This window comes from Bubalus kerabau, chromosome 1 (assembly GCF_029407905.1).
Source record: "Bubalus kerabau isolate K-KA32 ecotype Philippines breed swamp buffalo chromosome 1, PCC_UOA_SB_1v2, whole genome shotgun sequence".
Classification (NCBI taxonomy): domain Eukaryota; kingdom Metazoa; phylum Chordata; class Mammalia; order Artiodactyla; family Bovidae; genus Bubalus; species Bubalus kerabau.
The window spans coordinates 277,542,938-277,566,973 of record NC_073624.1 but is presented as its reverse complement, the minus strand read 5'-3'; the positions used below and the strand labels follow the sequence as shown (position 1 = coordinate 277,566,973).

Here is a 24,036-nt window from a genome sequence, read left to right as displayed (position 1 = left end):
ACAACAGACTGGTCCCAAATAGGAAAAGGAGTGCGTCAAGGCTGTATATTGTCACCCTGCTGATTTAACTTATATGCAGAGTACATCATGAGAAACGCTGGGCTGGAGGAAGCACAAGCTGGAATCAAGATCGGAGGGGAGAAATATCAATAACCTCAGATATGCAGATGACACCACCCGTATGTATGGCAGAAAGTGAAGAAAAACTAAAGAGCCTCTTGATGAAAGTGAAAGAGGAAAGTGAAAAAGTTGGCTTAAAGCTCCACATTCAGAAAACTAAGATCATGGCATCTGGTCCCATCACTTCATGGCAAATAGATGGGGAAACAGTGTCAGACTTTATTTTTCGGGGCTCCAAAATCACTGCAGATGGTGACTGCAGCCATGAAATTTAAAAGACACTTACTCCTTGGAAGGAAAGTTATGACCAACCTAGAGAGCATATTAAAAAGCAGAGACATTACTTTGCCAACAAGGGTCTGTCTAGTCAAGGCTATGTTTTTCCTGCGGTCATGTATGGATGTGAGAGTTGGACTATAAAGAAAGCTGAGCGCCGAACTGTGGTGTTGGAGAAGACTCTTGAGAATCCCTTGGACTGCAAGGAGATCCAACCAGTCCATCCTAAAGGAAATCAGTTCTGAATATTCATTCGAAGGACTGATGCTGAAGCTGAAACTCCAGTACTTTGGCCACCTGATGCAAAGAAATGACTCATTTGAAAAGACCCTGATGTTGGGAAAGATTGAGGGCAGGAGGAGAAGGAGACAACAAAGAATGAGATGGTTGGATGGCATCACCGACTCAATGGACATGAGTTTGACTAAACTCCGGGAGTTGGTGATGGACAGGGAAGCCTGGCATGCTGCAGTTCATGGGGTTGCAAAGAGTCAGACACAACTGAGCAACTGAACTGAACTGAATGTCTAATCATTAACAAAATAAATTAAGTCAACTAGGGTAAGAGAGGAAATGCAACTTAAAATGGGATACAATAGAAACAAAAGTGGTGCCAGAGAAGACTCGAGAGTCCGTTGGCCTGCAAGATCAAACCAATCAATCCTAAAGGAAATCAACCCTGAATATTCTTTGGAGGGACAGATCCTGAAGCTCTAATACTTCAGCCACCTGATGTGAAGGGCCAACTCATTGGAAAAAGACCCTGATGCTGAGAAAGATTGAGGACAGGAGGAAAAGGGATAAGGGGACGACAGAGGATGAGATGTTGGATGGCATCACCGATTCAATGGACATGAGTTTGAGCAAGCTCCAGGAGTTACTGAAGGACAGAGAAGCCTGGGATGCTGCAGTTCACAGAGTTGCAAAGAGTCAGAATGACTGAGCAACTGGACAACAAGAAACAAGAACCAAACTGTTTTCCCCAGTTTGTAATGTAAATAGTGGGGGGAAAAATTAATCCAAGTAATCTGGCAAACAATATCTGACCACAGTGGAAGACAAAAGGCAAAAAGAGCTCTAAAAAAAAATGAACTACAGTAAGCAGGTTTCTTTTTTTCAGAGGCATAAGTTAGCAATTCTGAAATCACCTTTTAGGACTGAACAGATAAGCAGACTGTAAATAATAACATCCAGGATTCTCACTGTCAAAGAAGGAGATTACAAATATGTAAATAGGAAAAGACAGAATGAACTGTTTGGTGTTTGAGTAGAATTAGAAGTATCAATGTGAATACTTCAGTTTCAATATAGACAGAGCAACAGACACAGAAGCAGGCACAGAGGTATGCGTGTGTGTGTGTGTGTGTGTGTGTGTGTGTGTGTGTGTGTGTGTGTGCACTTGCTTATTTCCTATCTCTGTCTACTGAAAGGACTGAGAACAAAGACATCCCAGCAGCAATGAGCACACCCAGTGCCAAACACTGGTTTTTAACTATCATTTTCCACTAAGTGAAAGCTACAGATCCTTAGAGAAATGAAGCAAAACCCAGAACAGGAAAAGTATAAGATGAGCCAGAAAATAAGTGTTCAGTAAATAACAGGAACATGCCAAAAAGACAGAGGAACCAGTTTTCAGCTTCCTTCTCATGTACAGAGAAAACGATAAAGTTGCTAAAACATTAATATTTGTAGAATATGGCTGAAGTATATATGAGAATTCTTTGTATTAATCTTCCAAAACTTCTGTTGTTCCAAAATAATGTCAAAATTAAAAATAGAAAGTTATAAAAACTCATTAAAGCTCAAAAGTATCTAAATGTTCATTATATCTAAAAATTCAGTTATTTAGCCTAGAGATAAAAAGTCTCAATGACAGAAAAAAAACTTGGTTTTAATATGTATGTTTCAAAGCAGGTATACTTACACAATAAGAAAAATTAATAAAGACGGCAGAAACGTTTTTTTATGATCCTTTTGTTGGTAGTTCTGCGGTTTAAATCGAACCCCAGCGCTATGCTGAAGCGCTGCCTGGTGCTCTTGCGCTCAAGAAGCCTGTGATGTCTTACGGAGCAAGTGTGTGTCAGACAGCTCTGCTGGGTCCTGAATTACAACACTGCTAGCTGCGAGCTTAATGCCAATGAGCCCACAATACACATTAAAGAAGCTGTCTCTAAACAGAAGCACACAAACAATGAAGTGCTGTATTGATCAATCGTCAAAAATGCTGCGACCCTGCTTGCTTCTGCTGCTAAGTCACTTCAGTTGCGTCCGACTCTGTGTGACCCCATAGACGGCAGCCCACCAGGCTCCCCCGTCCCTGGGATTCTCCAGGCAAGAACACCGGAGTGGGTTGCCATTTCCTTCTCCAATGCATGAAAGTGAAAAGTGAAGGTGAAGTCACTCAGTCGTGTCGGACTCTTCATGACCCCACAGACTGCAGCCTACCAGGCTCCTCCATCCATGGGAGTTTCCAGGCAAGAACATTGGAGTGGGGTGCCAGTGACCCTTCTCCAGTGACCCTGCTTAAAGAGACCCAATTTCGTATGTTATCCGCACCCAGGGCAATGATCCAGTAATCAGCTAATGCTAATTTAGTATTCACATTGATTTCATAGAATGTAACTACCACAAATAACAAGAATCAATGGTGTATATAAACCCAGAATTTGACCACTTCTCATCACCTCCGCTTCTGCCAGCCAGGTCCAAGAAAGCACTGAGCCCTCTCCTGGATTACTCCAGTAGCCTAGAAGTACTAGTACCTCCATCCCTCCCCAACCACTCATATTATTCTCAACAAAGCTGCCAGAATTCTACTCTTAAAACTTAAGTTCATGTCGTTCCTTTGCTCAAACCCTCCAATGGCTTTCCACTAGCAAAGTGAAAGTGAAAGTCCCTCAGTCGTGTCCGACTCTTTGTGACCCCATGGACTATACAGTCCATGGAATTCTCCAGACCAGAATACTGGAATGGGTAGCCTTTCCCTTCTCCAGGGGATCTTCCCAACCCAGGTCTCCCACATTACAGGTGGATTCTTTACCAGTTGAGCCACCAGGGAAGCCCAAGAACACTGAAGTGGAAGCTATCCCTTCTCCAGTGGATCTTCCCGACCCAGGAATCGAACTGGGGTCTCCTGCATTGCAGGCAGATTCTTTACCAACTGAGCTACAGGGAAGCCCTAGCAAGACCCCCACATAACCTGTGCCTCCCTTCCACCTACCATCATTCTTCCTCTCCATTCTCATCTCGTACCGCCACACCTTTCCTTTACCAACCCCTCAGTTCCAGCCACACAGGCATCTATGCTACTCCTCAAAGGCTCCAGACATGATCCCATCTCAGGGACTTTGCTTCCACTTTTCCCTCTCTCTGGAGTACAGATAACCATATGTTCACTCCCTCACTTTTCACCCTTCATTTAAATGTTTTTCTTTGTGACACCTAACTTGATCATCCTCTACATCCTATCTACCTACCAGGTTTTCTCCATCACATCTTTTATCACCTGACACACTATATGTTTCATTTCCTTATTTTACTCATTAGCTAGCTTCTGCTCTAAAACATAAGCTCCAAGAGGCAGGGATTTCCTGTGCTCTGTTATCTACAATGTCACTTATACAAATAACAGTGCCTGGTAAATAACAAGAAAATGTACAAATTGATATAGTTCTTATTTTTTTAAAGTAAACATAAATAATTTTTTTAATTAAAAGTTAGAGAAAGATTACTGTTTTACCTTCTGCATCTGTTTATATCATCTTTCTAGTAATCAAGTCCAAAACTAATATTGTTAAGGAGCTCACCTACAAAATATAGAGGAAAATCAGCAAAAGAATATAATTTCTCTTAATCTTGTTGTATATGAAACTTAGCTTTATTTACTTAATAAAACTAAGCAAAGTAGGGACAAATCAAATTATTGTTCTTTCATATTATTTTTAGGAAGTTATCTGCAGAATATAAAGGAATCACATAGCATATCCTATCCCACATAATATTTCAGCATCTAATGCAAATATTATAACTGTCATTCCAATTTATACAGCTTTAACCCAATGTAAATTAGATTAATAATTAAGAGTGCCATTATTCCTTATGACTTTGTAAAAGTCCTATCATATTAAGTTCCATACACTGAAAAACATTCATGCCATAAGTTAGCTGTTGATATATATAAATAAGTAGATCCAAAAAAAGAGAAAAACCTCCCACTTTCAGCTCATTTCAATAGACCAATAACCAACAAAGATAGACTGAACTCTATTTTGGTCTTTAGTAAACTCTGTATTCAAAACACATTCCTTCCATATGTTGAACTGAGAGGTAATTTGAATTTCAGAGTATTTTCCTAGAGGACCTCCATACATCATTCATACATGATTCTGAATTTTTTAAATCCCCAATATTTAGGGGTTATCAAATAAGAAAGCCAGTTGCCATTCTTAGTAGACTCAAGGAAATCAACTAAAAGAGCTTTTCCTAAGTTTCATTCATTTTTAAGATTTAGATTTGTTTAAATACAAATTCAACCATCTGTCTCAAGTCTGGGCTCATTTCAAACTGGTTTTCATAATTAAAGTACTCCAAAGAGACAACTCAATGGATCTAATCACTTTTAATTGGCTATAATATATCACAGAACCATTTGTAAAGCATGAAGAGGCAATTTAAGAAAATCTACTTTCCCATTACAGAAAATTTTACTTTTGAATGAGACTTACAAGTAATCCCCCACAGCTCAAGCAATAGACAAGCTCGTACTCTGTCTGCTTTGGGTTAAGTGAGGGCTTGTAGATAATCAGGCATTTTACCAATGCTTTAGTTTTCCTCTCTGTTTCTCATAGAGAAGAAAAGAATTTGAAAAAGAGTTTGTTTCCTCTCTCTTGTTATAAAAGCTGATGAAGAATGTTCCTCACAAGCTTCTCCAGACTGACTGGTAAGGGCATGTATAGTGTGGAAGAGTTCATCCTGTCTTTTCTGAATATGATATGCACAAAGCAGACACACTGAGACTCCCACCCATGTACGAGAAGCCCCACAAATGTCTTTGTGGGTATTCTGAGGCTTAGTAAATATAAAACCATTAGTGTAATTCTAGCTATCAGAACACACAGCTGTGAAGCAGTTGTTTTGAATATCTTTTCCGATATTTCAATATATCTTTGAGCAAACTATAGAACTTCAAAGGAGAATCATATTTAAATTCACTTAATTCAATACTATATAGCATTCCTTATATTTTATAAAACTAGCATGCGTTTACTCTTTAGAAGTATTTTTTAACTTTGAAAAAGGTACTAACATGGCATACAAACAAGGCTGTGCATGTAGGTATGCAGATAAAGATGACGCATATTTTCTACAATATTAACAAGATGACAGTGAAACAAACAAAATCTGGGAATGAAGAAACTCATTCAACTTTACCAACATATGAGACAGAATGATAAAGTCCACTAAGACTCTAAAACTTAGGTGAATGTGCCAAGTAGATATACGGAAGATTGAAGAAAGGACCCAAATCATAATTATTCAGGCAAATCTCTAATACCTGAGATGAAAAATACAGTGCATGAAGTTAAAAGCAGGTTAGACACTGCAGAAGACAAGATTAGTAGAACTGTAGACATAACCGTACAAGCTAACCAACACGAAAGAGAGATAATACAGGGGATAGTAATAATAAAGGGGAATTATTTATATAATAATAAATTTAAATAATAAAGGGGATAGATAATAAAGGGGAAAGTAAACAGGCCATCAGAAGCTGTAAGCAGATACAAACTGCATAATGCACACGTACCGCAGTCTCCGAAGGAAACGAGAGAAACGCAGGCAGAAAATATTCATGAAGAAGTAATGGCTGAAAGTGTCCCAAAGTTGATAAAAATTATAAACTTTCAGATATAAGAAGCTCAAAACCCATAAATACAAAAAAATCACATAAAGGAATATCAGAATAAAATTCCTCAAAATCAATAATAAATAAAAGGAAATCCTAAAAGCTGCCAAAGAAATACAACCCATGTACAGCCACAAAGAAAAGGATTAGAACAGATTTCTCCTTCAGAGCAACAAAGGGCAACATCCTTAAAGACCTAACAAGAAAAAAAAAAAACCTGCCAGCTTTGTCACTTTCCTCTTTCACCTTCATCAAGAGGCTCTTTAGTTACTCTTTGCTTTCTGCCAATATAGTGGCATCATCTGCATATCTGAGGTTGACAGTTCTCCCAGCAATCTTGATTCCAACTGTGCTTCATCCAGCCCGGCATTTCACATGCTGTACTCTGTATAGAAGTTAAATGGGCAAGGTGACAATATACAGCCTCGACATACTCTTTTCCCAATTTGGAACCAGTCAACTGTTCTAAAACCAGTCAACCAGTTCTAACTGTTGCTTCTTGACCCACATACAGGTTTCTCAAGAGACAGGGAAGATGGTCTGGTACTCCCATCTTTTTAAGAATCTTCCACAGTTTGTTGTGATCCACACGGTCAAAAGCTTTAGTGTAGTCAATCAAGCAGATGTTCTTCTGGAATTCCCTTGCTTTCTCTATGATTCAATGAATGTTTGCAATTTGATCTCAGCTTGTACATCTGGAAGTTCTCGGTTCACATACTGCTGAAGCCTAGCCTGAAGGATTTTGAGCATTACCTTGCTAGCATGTGAAAAGAGCGCAGTTTGTGGTAGTTTGAGCATTCTTTGGCATTGTCTTTCTTTGAAACTGTAATGAAAACTGACCTTTTCCAACCCTGTGGCCACTGCTGAGTTTTCCAAATTTGATGACATGTTGAGTGCAGCACTTTAACAGCATCATCATTTAGGATTTGAAATAGCTCAGCTGGAATTTTATCACCTCCACTAGCTTTGTTGGTAGTAATGCTTCCTGAGGCCGACTTGACTTCACATTCTAGGATGTCTGGCTCTAGGTGAGTGACCACACCATCGTGATTGCCTCAGTCAGTAAGACCTTTTTGTATAGTTCCGCATAGTCTTGCTACCTCCTCTTAATCTCTCCAGCTTCTGTTAGGTCCTTGCTGTTTCTGTCCTTCCTCGTGTCCATCTTTCCATGAAATGTTCCCTTGGTATCTCCAATTTTCTTGAAGAGATCTCTAGTCTTTCCCATTCTACTGTTTTCCTCTACTTCTTTGCAATGTTCATTTAAGAAGGCCTTCTCATCTCTCCTTGCTGTTCTCTGGAACTCTGCATTCACTTGGGTATAATCGATTGATTATATATTCTTTGCAGCCGAAGATGGAGCTCTGTAAGTCAGCAAAAACGAGACCAGGAGCTGACTGTGGCCCAGATCATGAACTCCTTATTGCCAAATTCAGGCTAAATTGAAGTAGAGAAAACCACTAGCCCATTCAGGCATGACCTGAATCAAATCTCTTATGATTATAGAATGGAAGTGATGAAAAGATTTAAGGGTTTAGATCTGGTAGACAGACTGTCTGGATTCGTAACACTGCAGAGAAGGCAATAACCAAAACTATCGCGAAGAAAACAAAATGCAAGAAGGAAAACGGGTTTATCTGAGAAGGCTTTACAAATAGCTGAGAAAAGAAGAGAAGTAAAAGCCAAGGGAGTAAGGGAAAGATATACTCAACTGAATGCAGAGTTCCAGAGAAAAGCAAGGAGAGCAAAGAAGGCCTTCTTAAATGAACAAGTAAAATGATACCAGATGGAATAAAGAATTCTATGAAAGATGACTACATGGATAAATATATAAGATGCTTTAATATAATTTTAAAGATATCTGACTAAACAAAAACAAAAATATTAACAATATAATATAAAGTTAAAAACATATGGAAAAGTAAAATATATCACAACAATAGCACAAACACAGGAACCATACCAGTGTCAGGATTCCTTGTTGTACACAAGGTGATACACTGTCACTTTAAGGTATACTGTGGTAAAATAAACATAAAATACCAAAACGGTTATAGCTAATGAGACAACAAAGGAGATACGACAACAAAGAGAATCTTAAGAAATTTTTTCAATTAATTCAAAAGTAGGAAGAAAAAAGGAAAAGTACAATGAAGAACAATGGAACAAGGGGAAAGAAACTGCAAGATGACAAATTTAAACCTAACATTGTCAAAATCAATCCCATTATAGTCTAACCATCCCAATTAAAAGGTAGAGATTATCAAGATAAAATAGCAAGACCTCATTATATGCTGCTTATCAGCAATGTACGTCAACTATATAAAGACTAAAAAATGTTGAAGTGAAAGGATTAAAAAAATACCATGTAAACATTAATCAAAATATCTAATATTAACATCAGAACAGATAACACAGTAAAGAATAATACCAGGGATAATAAAGGTCATTTCATATGAGAGAAAGGTCAGAGCATTAGGAGGGAACAACAGTCATGATGGCTGCTTACACTCAATAGCAAGTTTCAGAACGCATTAAGCAAAAAACCGACAAAACTGCGAGAAGAGACAAACACAACCACACTGGGAGATGTCAGTCGCCCTCTCTCACTAACCGAGAGAGCAGGTCAACGGAATATCAGTGAGAACATAGCTTTTAATAATACTGTCAACCAACTGGCCCGTGCCAACAATACAGACCACTGCAACCAGCAACAGCAGAATACATATTCTTATAAAGTGCACACGAAGCATTTACCAAGATAAACCAACTATGGACCTTATAAAATATATTCATAAGTGTAAAAGGAATAAAATCATAAAAAAAATTCTCAGAACAAGTGAAATTAAATTATGAATCAAAAACAGAGACTTTTTTAAATGTCAAAACTTAGGAAACAGTACATTTCTAAATAACCTGTGGATCAAAGGGAAAAAAAAAACACAAAAGAAATACCTGAAGTATTTTGAACTAAAGAAAAATGACGGCATAATATAATGTTGTTAAAACAGTACTTAGGGAAATTCATAGCACTAAATGCCTATATTAGAAAAGAAGACAATTCTCAAATCAATGATCTTTGTTTCCACATTTAAAAAAAAACTTGGACAAACTGGTGCAAACAAAGCCTAAAGCAAGCACAAGGGAGAAAAGAAACAAAGATCAGAGTATAAATCAATTAAAAAGAAAGCAGAAAAACAGAAACAAAATAAAGCCTAAAGCCGACCTGTGAGAAGATTAATTAAGCCAATAAACCTCTAGCCAGAATGATTAGGTAAAAAAGACAAGACAGAAAGTGTCAATAACAAAAATGAGAAAGAAAATATCACCGCAGATTCTGTAAAAGGGTGAAAAAGGAAGTATTCTGAACAACTTAGTACCAATAAACTTAACAAACGAACAATTCCTTGAAAGATACAACCTACTAAAACTCAAAGAAAAAGATAAACAAATAGCTGGTATCACCTAAAGAAACTGAATTTATTGTTTAAAAATTTTAGCTGAAAAGAAAAAAATAAAGCAAGCAGACCCACATGGCTTCACAAGTGAATTCTACCAATATTTAAGAAATATTATGAACTGAACACAAGGATCTCTACAAAATTAAAGAGGGGGAAAATCAAGCAGGGGAAAAGTGTTAAAATTATACCAAAATGAGACTAGCTATTAAAAGAAACAAAGACAAATAGGAAAATTCATAAAAACTTAGCCAATCATATCAAATAACATCAAAAATAATAATATATCATAGCCAAGAGGAGTTTATCCCCCAGATGTGAGGTTGGTATAATATTTGAAAAATGTGAAAATCAATCAGAACAACTCACTGTATCAAACTAAAAGAAGAAGAAACACACATCTCCACAGATACAGAAAAATCATCTGACAAAATCTAACTTCCATTACTAAGCAGGAATAAAAATGAACTTATTCAAGCCAACAGGAAAAAAAATCTTTGATAAACTATAGTTAACTTCATCCTTATGATGCAAGTCTTCCCCGCTAAGATCAGCAGCAAGGCAAACATGCTTGCTCTTTCTTCTTCTATTCAACACTATATTGGAGATTCTAGCTAGGGAAGTTAGGCGAGGAAAAAGAAAAAAAAAAAAAAACAAACCTCTAGACTGAAAAGGAAAACTGTCTTTATTCACAGCTAATATGATCCTGTGGGAGTCCTCCTGAGTAGTTATTGACTCTCTATAAGGAAGATGTGACCACCTGAAAATATCATTACATAGTTAACTGGCTCTACTCCAATATAAAAAAGAAACTCAAAATATTAAAAAAGATTAATATAAAAATTATTTTAAAAAGAGAGGATACGACAGCAAATTTTTCCACTTAACAACCATTATGTCAGAACCTTAATTTGGATACAAGCTTTATGGACTCACAAAATTGTTTTATGGCAAACCTAACCATGTATTTAATCAACTAAAAGTATTCAGAATAATATGCAATAAGAAAGGAAAACCTGTGTATTTTGCATTCAAGAACTTACTATTCCATGCTATCAAGAAACATTCTAAATTATTAACTTCAGTTCATACTTTGGTTGTTCTCAGCATACATGTTATAAGTAAAAACCAAGAGACTACTGTCCAAATTAGTCCAAGTTAATTTAAGACAAATATTTGTTCCTGCAACATAGATGAGAACAAAATGAGTTTGATATTTAGGATATATTGCAAAAGAAAAAAAGTTTAACTAAAATGAAAGTGAAAGGCAGTCAGTCATGTCCGACTCTTTCCAACTCCATGGCCAGAATACTGGAATTCTCCAGGCCAGAATACTGGAGTGGATAGCTTTCCCTTCTCCAGGAGATCTTCCCAACCCAAGGATCAACCCCAGGTCTCCCACATTGCAGGTGGATTCTTTACCAACTGAGCTATCAGGGAAGCCCAGCAAAAATGATGCTCTACTAATATTACAAATGAATGCTATCCTTTACATTCGATAACATAAATCAGTGTTTCTTTGATATAAATTCTAACACTGAAAACTGAAAGTATTTTGTGTAATCCATACAGCAGGGGTCAGGAGTCTGGAACATCACTATGAACCCAGGCTGCCTACTGATCTACTACTGTGGCTGAACCTCCAGTCGCAGTCACTGAACCTGGATTCTAAACCAGTTCTCCACCAAATCCAGAATTTAACTCTGACTCACTACAGGAACTACTGCCAGGTGCTATGTCCTCCAGAGCCTTGTCTTCTCAGGGTGGATCCCATGTGTTGGACTGAGTTTTCAAATAGCTTTCCCAAGACCTCCCAATTCCTAAAGTAAGGCCTCTAAACACCAGACCCGTGGTTCGGCTCTCCACCGCCAGTGCCCCAGCAGCTCCTAGAGCCCGTCCCAGAAGTGACCTGGTGGGGCCTTCCCAGATAAACTACGGTTCTGACATAAAACCTGCAAATGCTGCAAGAATCTGCCCACACATCATGCTTATAAAGAGTAAACAACATCACACACACACAAACAACCCCTATTTCCATGATAAATGTAGAAGCAGTTTGAAAATCAGGTTTTCAAAAGTACAGTTTTATACTTTTTCATATAAACAGGAGTATAAAGATAGCTATGATTATAAAAGGGAAATTTACATATGTCTCATGCATTTACATAGTTACATAAGAACTTATTTTAAAAGTACATCCTCTACACATTATAAATTGATTTAATGAGAGGAATCAAATTCTTGAAAACAGGAACACACTATCACTAACACCTTTAGAAAGGAAATACATTAATAAATAAGCTCACATATTTTAACAGGAGACTCAGTCAAATAACATACTTCTTAAGATCAATTAAAGCTATGGTCTTCAGATTTTCTAGTTTCCTTCTTATTACTAACACAGCAATAAATGGTGTTTTATCTCTGCTGCTGCTGCTGCTAAGTCACTTCAGTCGTGTCCGACTCTCTGCGACCCCAGAGATGGCAGCCCACCAGCCTCCCTCGTCCCTGGGATTCTCCAGACAAGAACACTGGAGTGGGTTGCCATTTCCTTCTCCAATGCATGAAAGTGAAAAGTGAAAGTGAAGTCACTCAGTCCTGTCTGACTCCTAGCGACCCCATGGACTGCAGCCCACCAGGCTCCTCTGTCCATGGGATTTGCCAGGCAAGAGTACTGGAGTGGGTTACCATTGCCTTCTCCAGTTTTATCTCTACCAAAAGTAATAAAGAACAATTATTACCGGTGAATAATCTTTGATAATATAAACATTAGGTACAAGAACTATTTAAAATTTATGATACCAGAATTAGATTTCATGTTTTAATCAAAAATAAACTATCATTAAAAGTAGGTATCAAAGACTTGGGAGTAATAATGTATTTCTTTTCCTAACTAATCATTCTCCAACAGATGTAGACCTACTGTGAAATACTTCACATAGATGGATTACAATATAAATGAATTAAGTCATCACTTGCTCTGGGTGAATTCAAATATGGATATTTATACTACAGGAAATTTGAGAATGCTAGCCAAGCATTAGGTAATGAACTTTATAAAACTTACTCTTTGACAGACTGAGTAGTAATGCTCAATGTACAAAACTGTTTTTATATTACTCTTGATGGCTTAGCAAAGGCTAAATTTTGAAACAGGAGAAGACTTGAAGTTCCCAAGTTAGAACATCAACTAGCAATGGGTAAGTTCCTTGAATGTTTGAACCTCAACAACTTAAAGATAGCAAATAATACTCAGTAAATATTTCTTGATTATATAAAGGACTCTTTAAGACAAAAAAGGAATAATACTTAGGTATATGAAATTTGAAAATTATGAAATAATCATACAACATTGGAACTTACATCCAAGACTGACTCCAAAGTCTGACTGATTTTTCCGCTATTGCACTTTTATTCTTTTCTTCACTTAAATAACTTACATAACTTAAGTACAAAGGCATTTTGAAAGACAAATTTGCATTAAAAAGAGATCAGGGTCTCAAAATGTTGGTTGAGGCACAAGAAAAAATAAGTAAAAATAAGCAAACTGTGAATATTAATTCATCTTCCCTAAAAAAGCAGCAGAAACCCTGCAAGAAACAGAAACAGGAAAAACAATGTGGGAGGGGTAGAGACAGGGTGAGAGAGAGATGCCAAGGAAACACTTTAGGGAGTCCTGGGAGGGAGGGCCAGGACAGAAGGGAGGGAGGCAGGGGAGGGCGGGGAGGGAAGCAGGGGAGGGGCGGGAAGGGAGCAGAGGAGGAAGGCTGGAAAGGGCAGCAGGAGGAGGCGGGGAAGGGAGGCAGAAAGGCCGGGACGGAGAGGGAGAGCGGAACACGGCTTCCAAATCCCTCTCTCTTCTAGTCTACTGGGACTAACAAGAACAACATATTGTTGTGCAAAACATATCCAAACACGGGAGCTGTTTGTCTACCTCAACAACACAACAGAAGAATATGCAACCAGAAGACGAAGAGAGAATACAATAATAAAAGAGGAAGATAAGTTAAATGATAAAACTTTGTCAGAGCTGCTTGTTGTTTAGCAGCTCGTTGCACGTGACTGGAGCACACAAGGACTGTGGCCCCCAGGCTCCTCTGTCTACAGAATCATCCAGGCAAGAATGCTGGAGTTGGTTCCCATTTCCATCCCCAAAAGAGCTGCTAATAATGTTTATATATAACCAAGAAAAAAAAAAACTTTTATAATTAACAAAATCTAAATATGAAGACTATTTAGTCCCATTTACAACTATAACCAGAAATCTCTGTTAAAAACATAATATTTCTCTTTCCATTTATTTCCAAAGCGTATTATGAAAATTTTAGGACAATAAAATCGAGCTATAAAAGCAAAACTAAGCTATAAAATGACTTGTGATTTTAATGGTACTTAAATACAGGTAAAAAGAGGATCAATAAAGACTTCTAAACAAATATGACTTTACTTTTCTTATTTAATATTAATTCAATAAGTAAATCTGAAGGCTGAGGGAAAATTTTAAACATTCTTTGCACCCTATCACAAGTACTACATAACTCTATTTAGTATGAACTACTCAAAAATAGTTTCTACCTCAAAAAGAAAAAATTATTCAGTTTGATAATTTGTCTATTTAGGCTTATTTTAATAAACCTATATGTTAATCAGTCTAAGTGGATTCATTCCACCACTTATAAAGATAACTTTCAAATGATAAAAATAAAAGTCACTACAATAAACATTATTCCTAATTGTGCCATACCTTTAGCTACAGCTTCTTTATATTTCTCTTTGGCGGAATTCATTTCTTTTATTAATTGTCTATAGCTGGTTTTTAATTTCTCTAATTCTGTCTTTGTAACCTGTCAAAAAAAAGAAATGCAAAAAGATTTTTAAAAGCTTAAATTTACATCTGTCAAGAACTTAAATTTCAGAGCATTAACTGATGCATCTTTTACTGCTTATGAGTCAGAAGTGTTCTTTACTATATAATTAGAAACAATAAACTAAAGTTAGCTTAGAAACTGGAGATAAACTCAAAGCATATGAAAGAAGAAAAGCATTTCTGAAGAGAAGCAAATCGTAAACCAGCGCTGTCACCGCCTAAAATGTGAAGGCCAGTAATTCCCTGCTATTTACAGAAATATTTTCTCTAATAAAAAACTAATTTAAAATTCTTATTTTAATCATACAGAATAGCTCTGAGTGGTCATAATTCATCATTTCTAATATGAATTTTTTTTTTACACTGTAACATCTCTGAAAACATGCATCCAGTTAATGTTGACCAGGCAGCATTCATGACAGTGGTCACTGCATGCACACATTAACTTGGTTATAATTTCTGCAGAAAGGCTTGACAAATCCAAGTCCTTGACTCTGTAGTCAGCCATAAAAAGCGTTCAAGAAAAAACTGAGGATCTTAGATGGTATCTGAAAAACATCTACTAAGACTTCTGAGAAGAGTTAAGAAATCAGCACCATTAAAAACTTGCTAAAGGGACATAAGCAACTTGGAAGAAAGTCCCAGAGCCTACTTTAAACAAATTCTGCATCACCAAGGCTCTTGACAGCATGGAAGACAGCACTGTGTAAGTGAACAAAAATGTCAACAACTATGATAGATATGTGCTAAGTCGCTTCAGTCGTGTCCGCATCCTTGCAACTCTATGAATTGTAGCCCACCAGGCGCCTCTGTCCATGGAATTCTCCGGGCAACAATATTAGAGTGGGTTGCCATGCCCTCTTCCAGGGGATCTTTGCAACCCAGGGATCAAACCCACATCTCTTATATCTCCTGCATTGCAGGAAGGTTCTTTACCACTAGCGCCACCTGGGAAGCCCCATAATATATAGATACCGTTCGTCATTTAGTCAATAAGTCATGTCTGACTCTTGTAACCCCATGGACTGTAGCCCACCCAGTTTCTCTGGCCATGGGATTCTCCAGGCAAGAATACTGTAGTGGGTCACCATTTCCTTCTCCAGGGGATCTTCCCGACCCAGGGATCGAACCTGCATCTTCTGCATTGCAGGCGGATTCTTTACAGACTGAGCCACCAGGGAAGCCCATGATACAGATATAGATAGAAATGACTTCAAATCATTTCCTTTTAAAAGAAAACCTCACTGGTTAACATGTTTTAACGGACTTTACCTTTTAGAGCAGTTTTAGTATCACAGCAAAACTGAGCACAAAGTACAGAGATTTGCCATTTGTCCCTTATCCCTACTCGTGCACGGCCTCACTGATCAACATGCTCCACTCAAGTCTGTGTGTACATTTGTTACAACTGATGAACCTATAAGAACATATCATTCTCGCACAAGTACACAGGTTACATTAAGTTCCACGCGTGGAGTGGAACTTTTTATGGTTTTGAACAAACATGCCGTGACCTATACCCCACCGCCACAGGACCACACACAGAGGTTTCACCGTCTAAGACCCTCAGTGCTCCACTTGTTCACGAACCCCTAGCAACCGATGACCTTTTTACTACCTTCACAGTTCTGACTTCTCCAGAATACCATATAGGTCGAATCATATATATTTTTCAGAGCGGCTTCTTTCACTTAGTGGGCTTCCCTGGTGGCTCAGATGGTAAAGAATTTGCCTACATTGTGGGAGGCCTGGGTTCAATCCCTGGGTCGGGAAGATCCCCTGGAGAAGGGAATGGCAATGCACTCCAGCATTCCTGCCTGGAGAATCCCATGGACAGAGGAGCCTGGAGGGCAACAGTCCACAGGCTTGCAGACAGTCAGACACAACTGAGCAACGAACACTTTCCCTTCCTTTCACTTGGTAATATACATTTAAGGGTCCTTCATATCTTTCTTGGTAGCTCATTTCCTTTGAGCACTGAATAATATTCCATTGTCTGAATGCACCACAGTTTATCCATTCATTACTAAAAGACATCTTGGTGGCGTCTAAGTTTTGACAATTATGAATAAAGCTGTTATAAACTGCTATGTGTGGGCTTTAGTGTAGACATATGTTCTCAACTTCTTTGGATAAATACCAAGGAGCTCAATTTTTGGAACCTACGGTGAAACTATTTTTATTTTTGTAAAACACAACCAAACTGTCTTCAAAGCGGCTGAATTACTGTGTAATCCCACCGGCAATGAATGAGAGTTCCTGTTGCTCCATAACCTCACCAGTATTTGATGTCGTCAGTGTTCTGGATTTGGGACATTCTAATGTGTGGCGGTGGTATCTCATTGTTCCTTTAGTTTGCGTTTCCCTGATGGCATAAAATTTGAGCAAATTTTTATCTGCTTATTTGCCATCTGTGTATCTTCTTTGGTGACGTGTTTATTTTTTCATAAGGTTGCTTCTTGTCTTAACGGACTTAGAGTTCTTTCTGTGTTTTAGATAACAGTCCTTTATCAAATGTCCTTACAAACTTTTTCTCCCAGTTTACAGTTCATCTTCTCATTCCTTTGATAATGTATTTTGTAGAAGTGTGGTTTTTGTTTTTTGTTTTTGAGGAGAATGTGTGTGTGTGTGTGTGTGTGTGTGTGTGTGTGTAAATATATATTTGCAGCAGGCAAGAAATATGGACACTTCCATCTGCATGACTGCCCATCACAGTTTACTGCTCTGGTCTCAGGGAATTGAACATTTTTCAATTTGGCACACCTTTAAACTGATGTATCCCATTCATGTCTGTTGTTGAAACCTGTCTGAAAAATTTCCCAGTCTGATTCATTTTATCTTGTATATCAGGCTGCTTTCAGTTCATTGTTCTTTTAAATTTGTGAAGTCATTATATAGCTTATACTTGTTTACAGACTACCCAGAGTGTGCTTGAGACTCTACTGCATCTGACTTTCAACGCTCTTCAGTTCAGTTCAGTTCAGTTCAGTTGCTCAGTCGTGTTTGACTCTTTGTGGACTGCAGCATGCCAGGCCTCCCTGCCCATCACCAACTCCCAGAGTTTACTCAAACTCATGTCCATTGAGTTGGTGATGCCAGCCAACCATCTCATCCTCTGTCATCCCCTTCTCCTGCCTTCAATCTTTCCCAGCATGAGGGTCTTTTCCAATAAATCAGTTCTTCACATCAGGTGGCCAAAGGATTGGAGTTTCAGCTTCAGCATCAGTCTTTGCAATGAACACTCAGGACAGATTTCCTTTAGGATGGACTGGTTGGATCTCCTTGCAGTCCAAGGGACTCTCAAGAGTCTTCTCCAACACCACAGTTCAAAAGCATCAATTCTTCGGTGCTCAGCTTTCTTCACAGTCCAACTCTCACATCCATACATGACCACTGGAAAAACCATAGCCTTGACTAGACGGACCTTTGTTGGCAAAGTAATGTCTCTGCTTTTGAATATGCTATCTAGGTTAGTCATAACTTTTCTTCCAAGGAGCAAGCGTCTTTTAATTTCATGGCTGCAGTCACTATCTGCAGTGATTTTAGAGCCCACAAAAATAAAGTCAGCCACTGTTTCCAATGTTTCCCCATCTATTTGCCATGAAGTGATGGGACCGGATGCCATGATCTTAGTTTTCTGAATGTTGAGCTTTAAGCCAACTTTTTTACTCTCCTCTTTCACTTTCATCAAGAGGCTCTTTAGTTCTTCTTCATTCTGTCATTGTTCTCCTACAGATCGTGTACATACACTTTGTTAGATTTATACCTAAGTATTTCATTTTTTGAGGTTCTAATGTAGATGGTATTGTGCTTTTAATTTCATATTCTACCTGTTCATTGTTAATACATAGGGAAGTGATTGATTTTTGTATGCTAACACTGTATCCTGCAAAGTGAAATCGCTCAGTTGTGTCCGACTCTTTGCAACCTCATGGACTGTGGCCCGCCAGGCTCTGTCCATGGGATTTTCCAGGCATGAATACTGGAGTGGGTTGCAATTTCCTGCAAACTTGCTATAACTGATTGTTTGTTTCAAGAGTTTTTGGTTGATTCTCTCGGATTATCTACATAAACAACCATGTCATTTGTAAATAATGACATTCATTCCCCATCTGTATACATTTTATTTCTTGTCCTGGTCTTGTTTTATTAGTTAAGATTGACAGGATTTTTTTAACAAGCAGTGGCAAGTGGGGGACATCCATGTCTTGCTCTGATCTTAATGGGAAAGTTACATGTTTCTCACATTTATGTATGATGTTAGCTGGAAGTTTTTTGTAGATATCCTTTATCAAGTTGAGGAAGTTCACCTTTATTCCTAGTTTACTGAGAGTTTTTAATCACGAATTGGTGGTAGATTTTGTCAGATGCTTTCTCTGCATCTATTCATATGCTCACGTAATTTTTCTTTTTAGTTTGTTGATATAATGGAGTCCATTAATTGATTTTCAAATATTGAACCAAACTTTCACAACTAAAATAAATTCCACTTAGGCAAGGTGCGTAAATTCTTTTTCTACACTGTTGGATTTTATTTCTCAATAGTTCAAAGACGTTTGCATCTATGTTCATGAGAGACATTGGTCTATAGCTTCCTAATATCTTTGTCTGCTTTTGGTGTTTGATAACACTAGCATCCTAGAATGGGATTGGTAAGCTTCTCTCTGTTTCTTTTTCTGAGTTAAGTCTGTAGAAAAGTGGTGCAATTTCTTCCTTGAATGTTTGATAGAATTCACCAGTGAAGGCATCTGAGCTTGAAGCCTTCTGAGCCTGGTGCCTTCTGTTTTGGAAGGTTATTAATGATCAATTCAATTACTTTAATAGATACCTGCCTGTTCAGACTGTCCATGTCGTCTTATGTGAGTTTCAGCAGATTGTGTCGTTCAAGGCATGCTCCCATTTCTCCCAGCTTATCAAATTTACGGACACAGGGTTGATTAAAGAGTATTCCTTCATTATCCTTTTAATAGCCATGGGATACATAGTCATGTCTCCTCTTTCACTTCTGATATTAGTCATTTGTACCCACACTGGTTTTTTTGTTAGCCTGGCTAGAGACTTGTTGATTTCATTCACCTTCTCGAAGAATCAGATTTTGGTTTTGCTGACTTTTCTTAATTAGTTTCCTGTTTTCATTTTCACTGAGTTCTACTCTAATTTTCATTAGTTCTTTTCTTCTGTGTACTTTGGATTCAATTTGTTCTTCTTTTTCTACCGTTTCTTCTAAGGTAGAAGCAGAGATGATTGATTTTAGATCTTTCTTTCTAACAAATGCAGTCCATGCTATAAATTTCCCTCTAAGCACTGCTTTTGCTATATCCCACACATTTTGATAAGTTTTCTTTTCAGTTTCATTTAGTTCAACATACCTTTATATTTTTCTTGAGCTTTCTTCCTTGGTCCATGGGTTATTTAGAAGTGTGTTGTTTAATCTCCAAGTATTTGGGGATTTTCTAGCTATCATACTGTATCAATTCCACTCTTTTAAATATATTTTGATGTAGCTTATGACCTCGAATGTGGAATATCTTGCTGAATTGTGCAATATAAGCTTGAGAAGAATGTGTATTCCCCTGTTTTTGCGTGAAGTCGTCAATAGATGTTCATCACATCTAGCTGATTAATGACATTATTGAGTTCACTCTGTCCTTACTCACTTTCTGTCTGCTGCATCTGTCCATTTCTGATGGGGGTGGGGGGAAGGTACCGAAATCTCCAACTGTAATGGAGGTCCACTCATTTCTCCCTACAATTCTAACAGTTTTTGCAGTCCTACCAATATTTGATGCTGTGCTGTTAAGCACATGTACATTAAGGACTGTACTGTCTTCCTGGAGAACGGGCCCCTTCAGCATTCTGTAACTCTCCTCTTTATCCCTGATAAACGTCCTTGCTTTGAAGTCTGTCTTATCTGAAATTAATATAGCTACTCCCACTTTCTTTGTATTAGGGCCAGTACATCTTTCTCCATCCATTTACTATTAATCTGTATGTGTCTTTATATAAAAAGTGGGTGTCTTATAGACAACATATAGTTGTTGCCCTTTCCTCAGATCAGCCAGGCTCCAGCTCAACAGCTTCTTCTGAGGACAGACCTTGGTAGGAACAGAATGCTCTAACCTGTGCCAAAATGGTTCCCTTTCTCTTCCACTGCCAAGATCATGAGTTTGTTTTTTTTTTCCCCCTATATTCACTGTGAGTACCTCACAGAGATTCAGGAGGTAAAACTCACAAGTGTGAAGACCCCTCAACGAGTGGGTCCTCCTGGAGTTTTCAACCATCAGAGCATCCAGAATTTGTCAGTTATAGTTTGGGTTTTTCTACACCTAACACTTGTTCTTTCTTATCTCTCCTTGCTATTCTTTGGAACTCTGCATTCAGATGCTTATATCTTTCCTTTTCTCCTTTGCTTTTCGCTTCTTTTCACAGATGGCTGGATGGCATCACTGACTCGATGGACATGAGTTTGGGTGAACTCCGGGAGTTGGTGATGGACAGGGAGGCCTGGCGTGCTGGATTCATGGGGTCGCAAAAAGTCGGACACAACTGAGAGACTGAACTGAGCTGAACACTTGTTCTCAAGTCTGATGTTGCTCTGATTAGTTGTGATTCTCTATATTCACTTGTCCAGTTTGGGGGATAGTAATTTTGCTCTGTGACACCTATCTTCTCTAATGGATCTAAGAAGAGTTGCTGATTTTTCAGTTTGTTCCAATTTTTATTTGCTGTTAGGATGGAGTGACAATTCCAAGCTTCTTACATGCTGGATTGGAAAATGGAAGTCTTAACTTCTGAAGTTGCTAAAGAACCAATTCACTGTTCATAAACTGGCAAATTAATGTCTAAAAGCAAGTATTTGTCCTACCTTTCTTGCATGATCTATACCTCATGGCAACCAAATAGCTGATACAGGAAAAATTTTTACTGAAAATTCCAGCTAACAATTGCATTAGGAACGACAGAAGTAAAATATTGTCGTTTTACAACCTCCACTGAACTAATGGATCTAAGCAGTGGACATCAAGTGCTTCATTAGGTGAAAGGCTGAAGAGAAAATTTTTAATAGATTGACAAGGCTGGCAACACTGGTACCTGTTAGCAGATAATATATACCTCTTGTTATGAAACAACAGGAAATCTATACCAGCCCGAAATAAACAGCAAGAGTATTATCAAGCCTCTAGATCTAACTTCCAGTTTGCTGGAAAACTGAAGGATAAAGGAATACATGAAACTGCATTATAAGATACTAACAGCAAAATCCAAAATGAAAGAATTCAATTCTATTGAGTAAGTTACCCAGTTTCTTTAAATGCACAGCATTTTAAAAGCGGGGTGGCAAGGGGAACCTACAGATTAAAAGAGATTATTAAAAGGCAATGTATAAGCCAGGTTTGGATCATGATTCAAATGAACCAACTGCAAAAATAACATTTAACAATTATTTGAGCACAATCAGGATAATTAATAATATTAAGGAATTATCTTTATTTTTCGGTGAGTTCATAAAATAGTTTTAAAGTGTAATTATTTAGCAATAAATAATATTTACAGATAAAAGTAAAAAACTGGAATCTTCTATAAAATTATCCAATGTAGAAGAAAGGTAGGTGAGAGTACAGATGAAAAAAACAAACCAAAATATTGACTAGGTGGATGGACCGGTCAATGGGAGTTCATTTAATTCTTCTCTCTTCTTCTGTACACTTGCAAATTTTCACAATTAAAACCACTGTAAAAAGTTAGGCAGAAGGGACAGACACCAGTTGTGAAGAAAATTTAGAAGTATCCCAACTAATTTATTTTGGCAGCATTTCTTTCGTGCAAATATATAATCACATATCTTATTAATCATGTTTTATATTCAATAAAAATAAGATACTACTTATTAGAGACATTGAAATCTATTTCTTACAGGAAATAGTGACTAAACACTTTTTAAAGTCAAACAGGATATAGCATCTCAGTGAATCTACAACTCACACTAAAGAAAGAATCCCAGAGTGGGAAGACAAACCTTGATCATCTCTGCCTCGATCTGCTGATGGACACCTATGTAACTCTTCTTCACCTGCTGCTTATCTTTGATCATCATGGTGAGCCTGTGTAAGGGCCCAGAATTCAGGTCCTCCGCATGTGTCTTCATGATCCTGCTGAGCTGTTCCGTCTGCTGAATCATAAGTAGCCAAGACTTTTTAAAAAATAAGAAACAAAATTAGCATTTGTATTAGAGACTTCCATTTCACTGTGTTCAGGAACTTTAAACATTTAGTTTTACACAAATTATTACACTAATATAAAAATAACAGGTTTCTGGCAATTATGCAATAAGCTATATGAATGTTTTGTATACAACATCTTTAAATTCAAGCACAAACGCTTCAAAATTCAGTAAGCAGAGAGTGTGCAGAACAGCAGGACAGGACTGAGGGGCTCATGGAGAGCCCACTCTTGCAGTCTTCACTGTATCACTTCTTGTCTGTTTTCCAACACTGATGTATTGCTTCTGCCCACACTCTTCCATTGTCTCAGTAAGGAAACCACTTCCCAACAGTCAAATGCAACAGAAGCTTACCCATCTTCACTGTAACCTGTCTCTCTGTGGCATCTGATCCCACTGACTCACACTTCCTGAAACTCTCGTTGCTGGTTCCTACGGCCTCTTTTCTTCCAACATACTGACCTGCCTTCCTCCCTTTCTACAAATTCCTTCTCAATCTTTATACCTGCTCTTCTTTTGCTGCCTATGTCTTAAATACTTGACTTCTCTAGATTTCTATCTTTTCTCTTCTCTTAATAAATTAGTTAGAAACCATTCGTTGTTCTAGTGTAACACATTGCTTCAACAGCAGACACACATCATGCTGGGTTTGGGACAAGTGGGCATATAGTTATAGCTGGAAGAACAAGTCATTTGTTATTAGCCTTTCTAGCATATAAGTACTGGGGAAAAAGCAACAGAAGAATGCTCTTCACTATAGGTCTTCAAAATCCTATTCAGAAACAAGTTTAGTTTGGTCAGAGAAGATCCATATTAAAGACACACACAAAAAAATAGACAAGGCATGTTTGGATATTTCTCAAAAGTAATTTTTCTACACTATTACTTTTGATCTGTGAATGAACAGAATTAATTTCATTACTGTTAGTATTCCAAGGTAATCCTAAAACAAAATTTAGTAAGTATCTAAATCATAGGCTAGCCTAAAGGAAGCAAATTCGTGGTCACAGTCAGAACTCTCCAGGGTCTAACTGGGTATTCTTGCGTTTGATACACTGCAGTATATGTTCTTTTTAAAAAAGTAATCTTTGAGGACATTTCTTTAGGGAAAAAGGTCATTTTAGTTGTAAAATTTCAGTTGCTTTTACAAACACAAAATAAGACAGGTAGCCTACAAACTCATCATATTTAC

General features: G+C 37.7%; 1 protein-coding gene across 24 annotated transcripts in view; it reads right to left on the bottom strand.

Moving 5' to 3' along the window:
* Window positions 1-24,036, bottom strand: part of FER (FER tyrosine kinase) — a 464,961-nt gene that overhangs the window by 358,819 nt on the left and 82,106 nt on the right. For all 24 annotated transcript variants that reach the window (XR_008709039.1, XR_008709040.1, XR_008709041.1 and 21 more), the window contains 2 exons: window positions 22,641-22,814; window positions 14,501-14,600 (listed from right to left, as the gene is read on the bottom strand). Coding sequence is in view for 19 of the 24 variants with exons in the window: in XM_055565828.1 (XP_055421803.1) it covers window positions 14,501-14,600; window positions 22,641-22,814 (274 nt within the window). In the remaining 5 variants the exon portion in view is untranslated. The remainder of the gene's footprint in view (window positions 1-14,500; window positions 14,601-22,640; window positions 22,815-24,036) is intronic.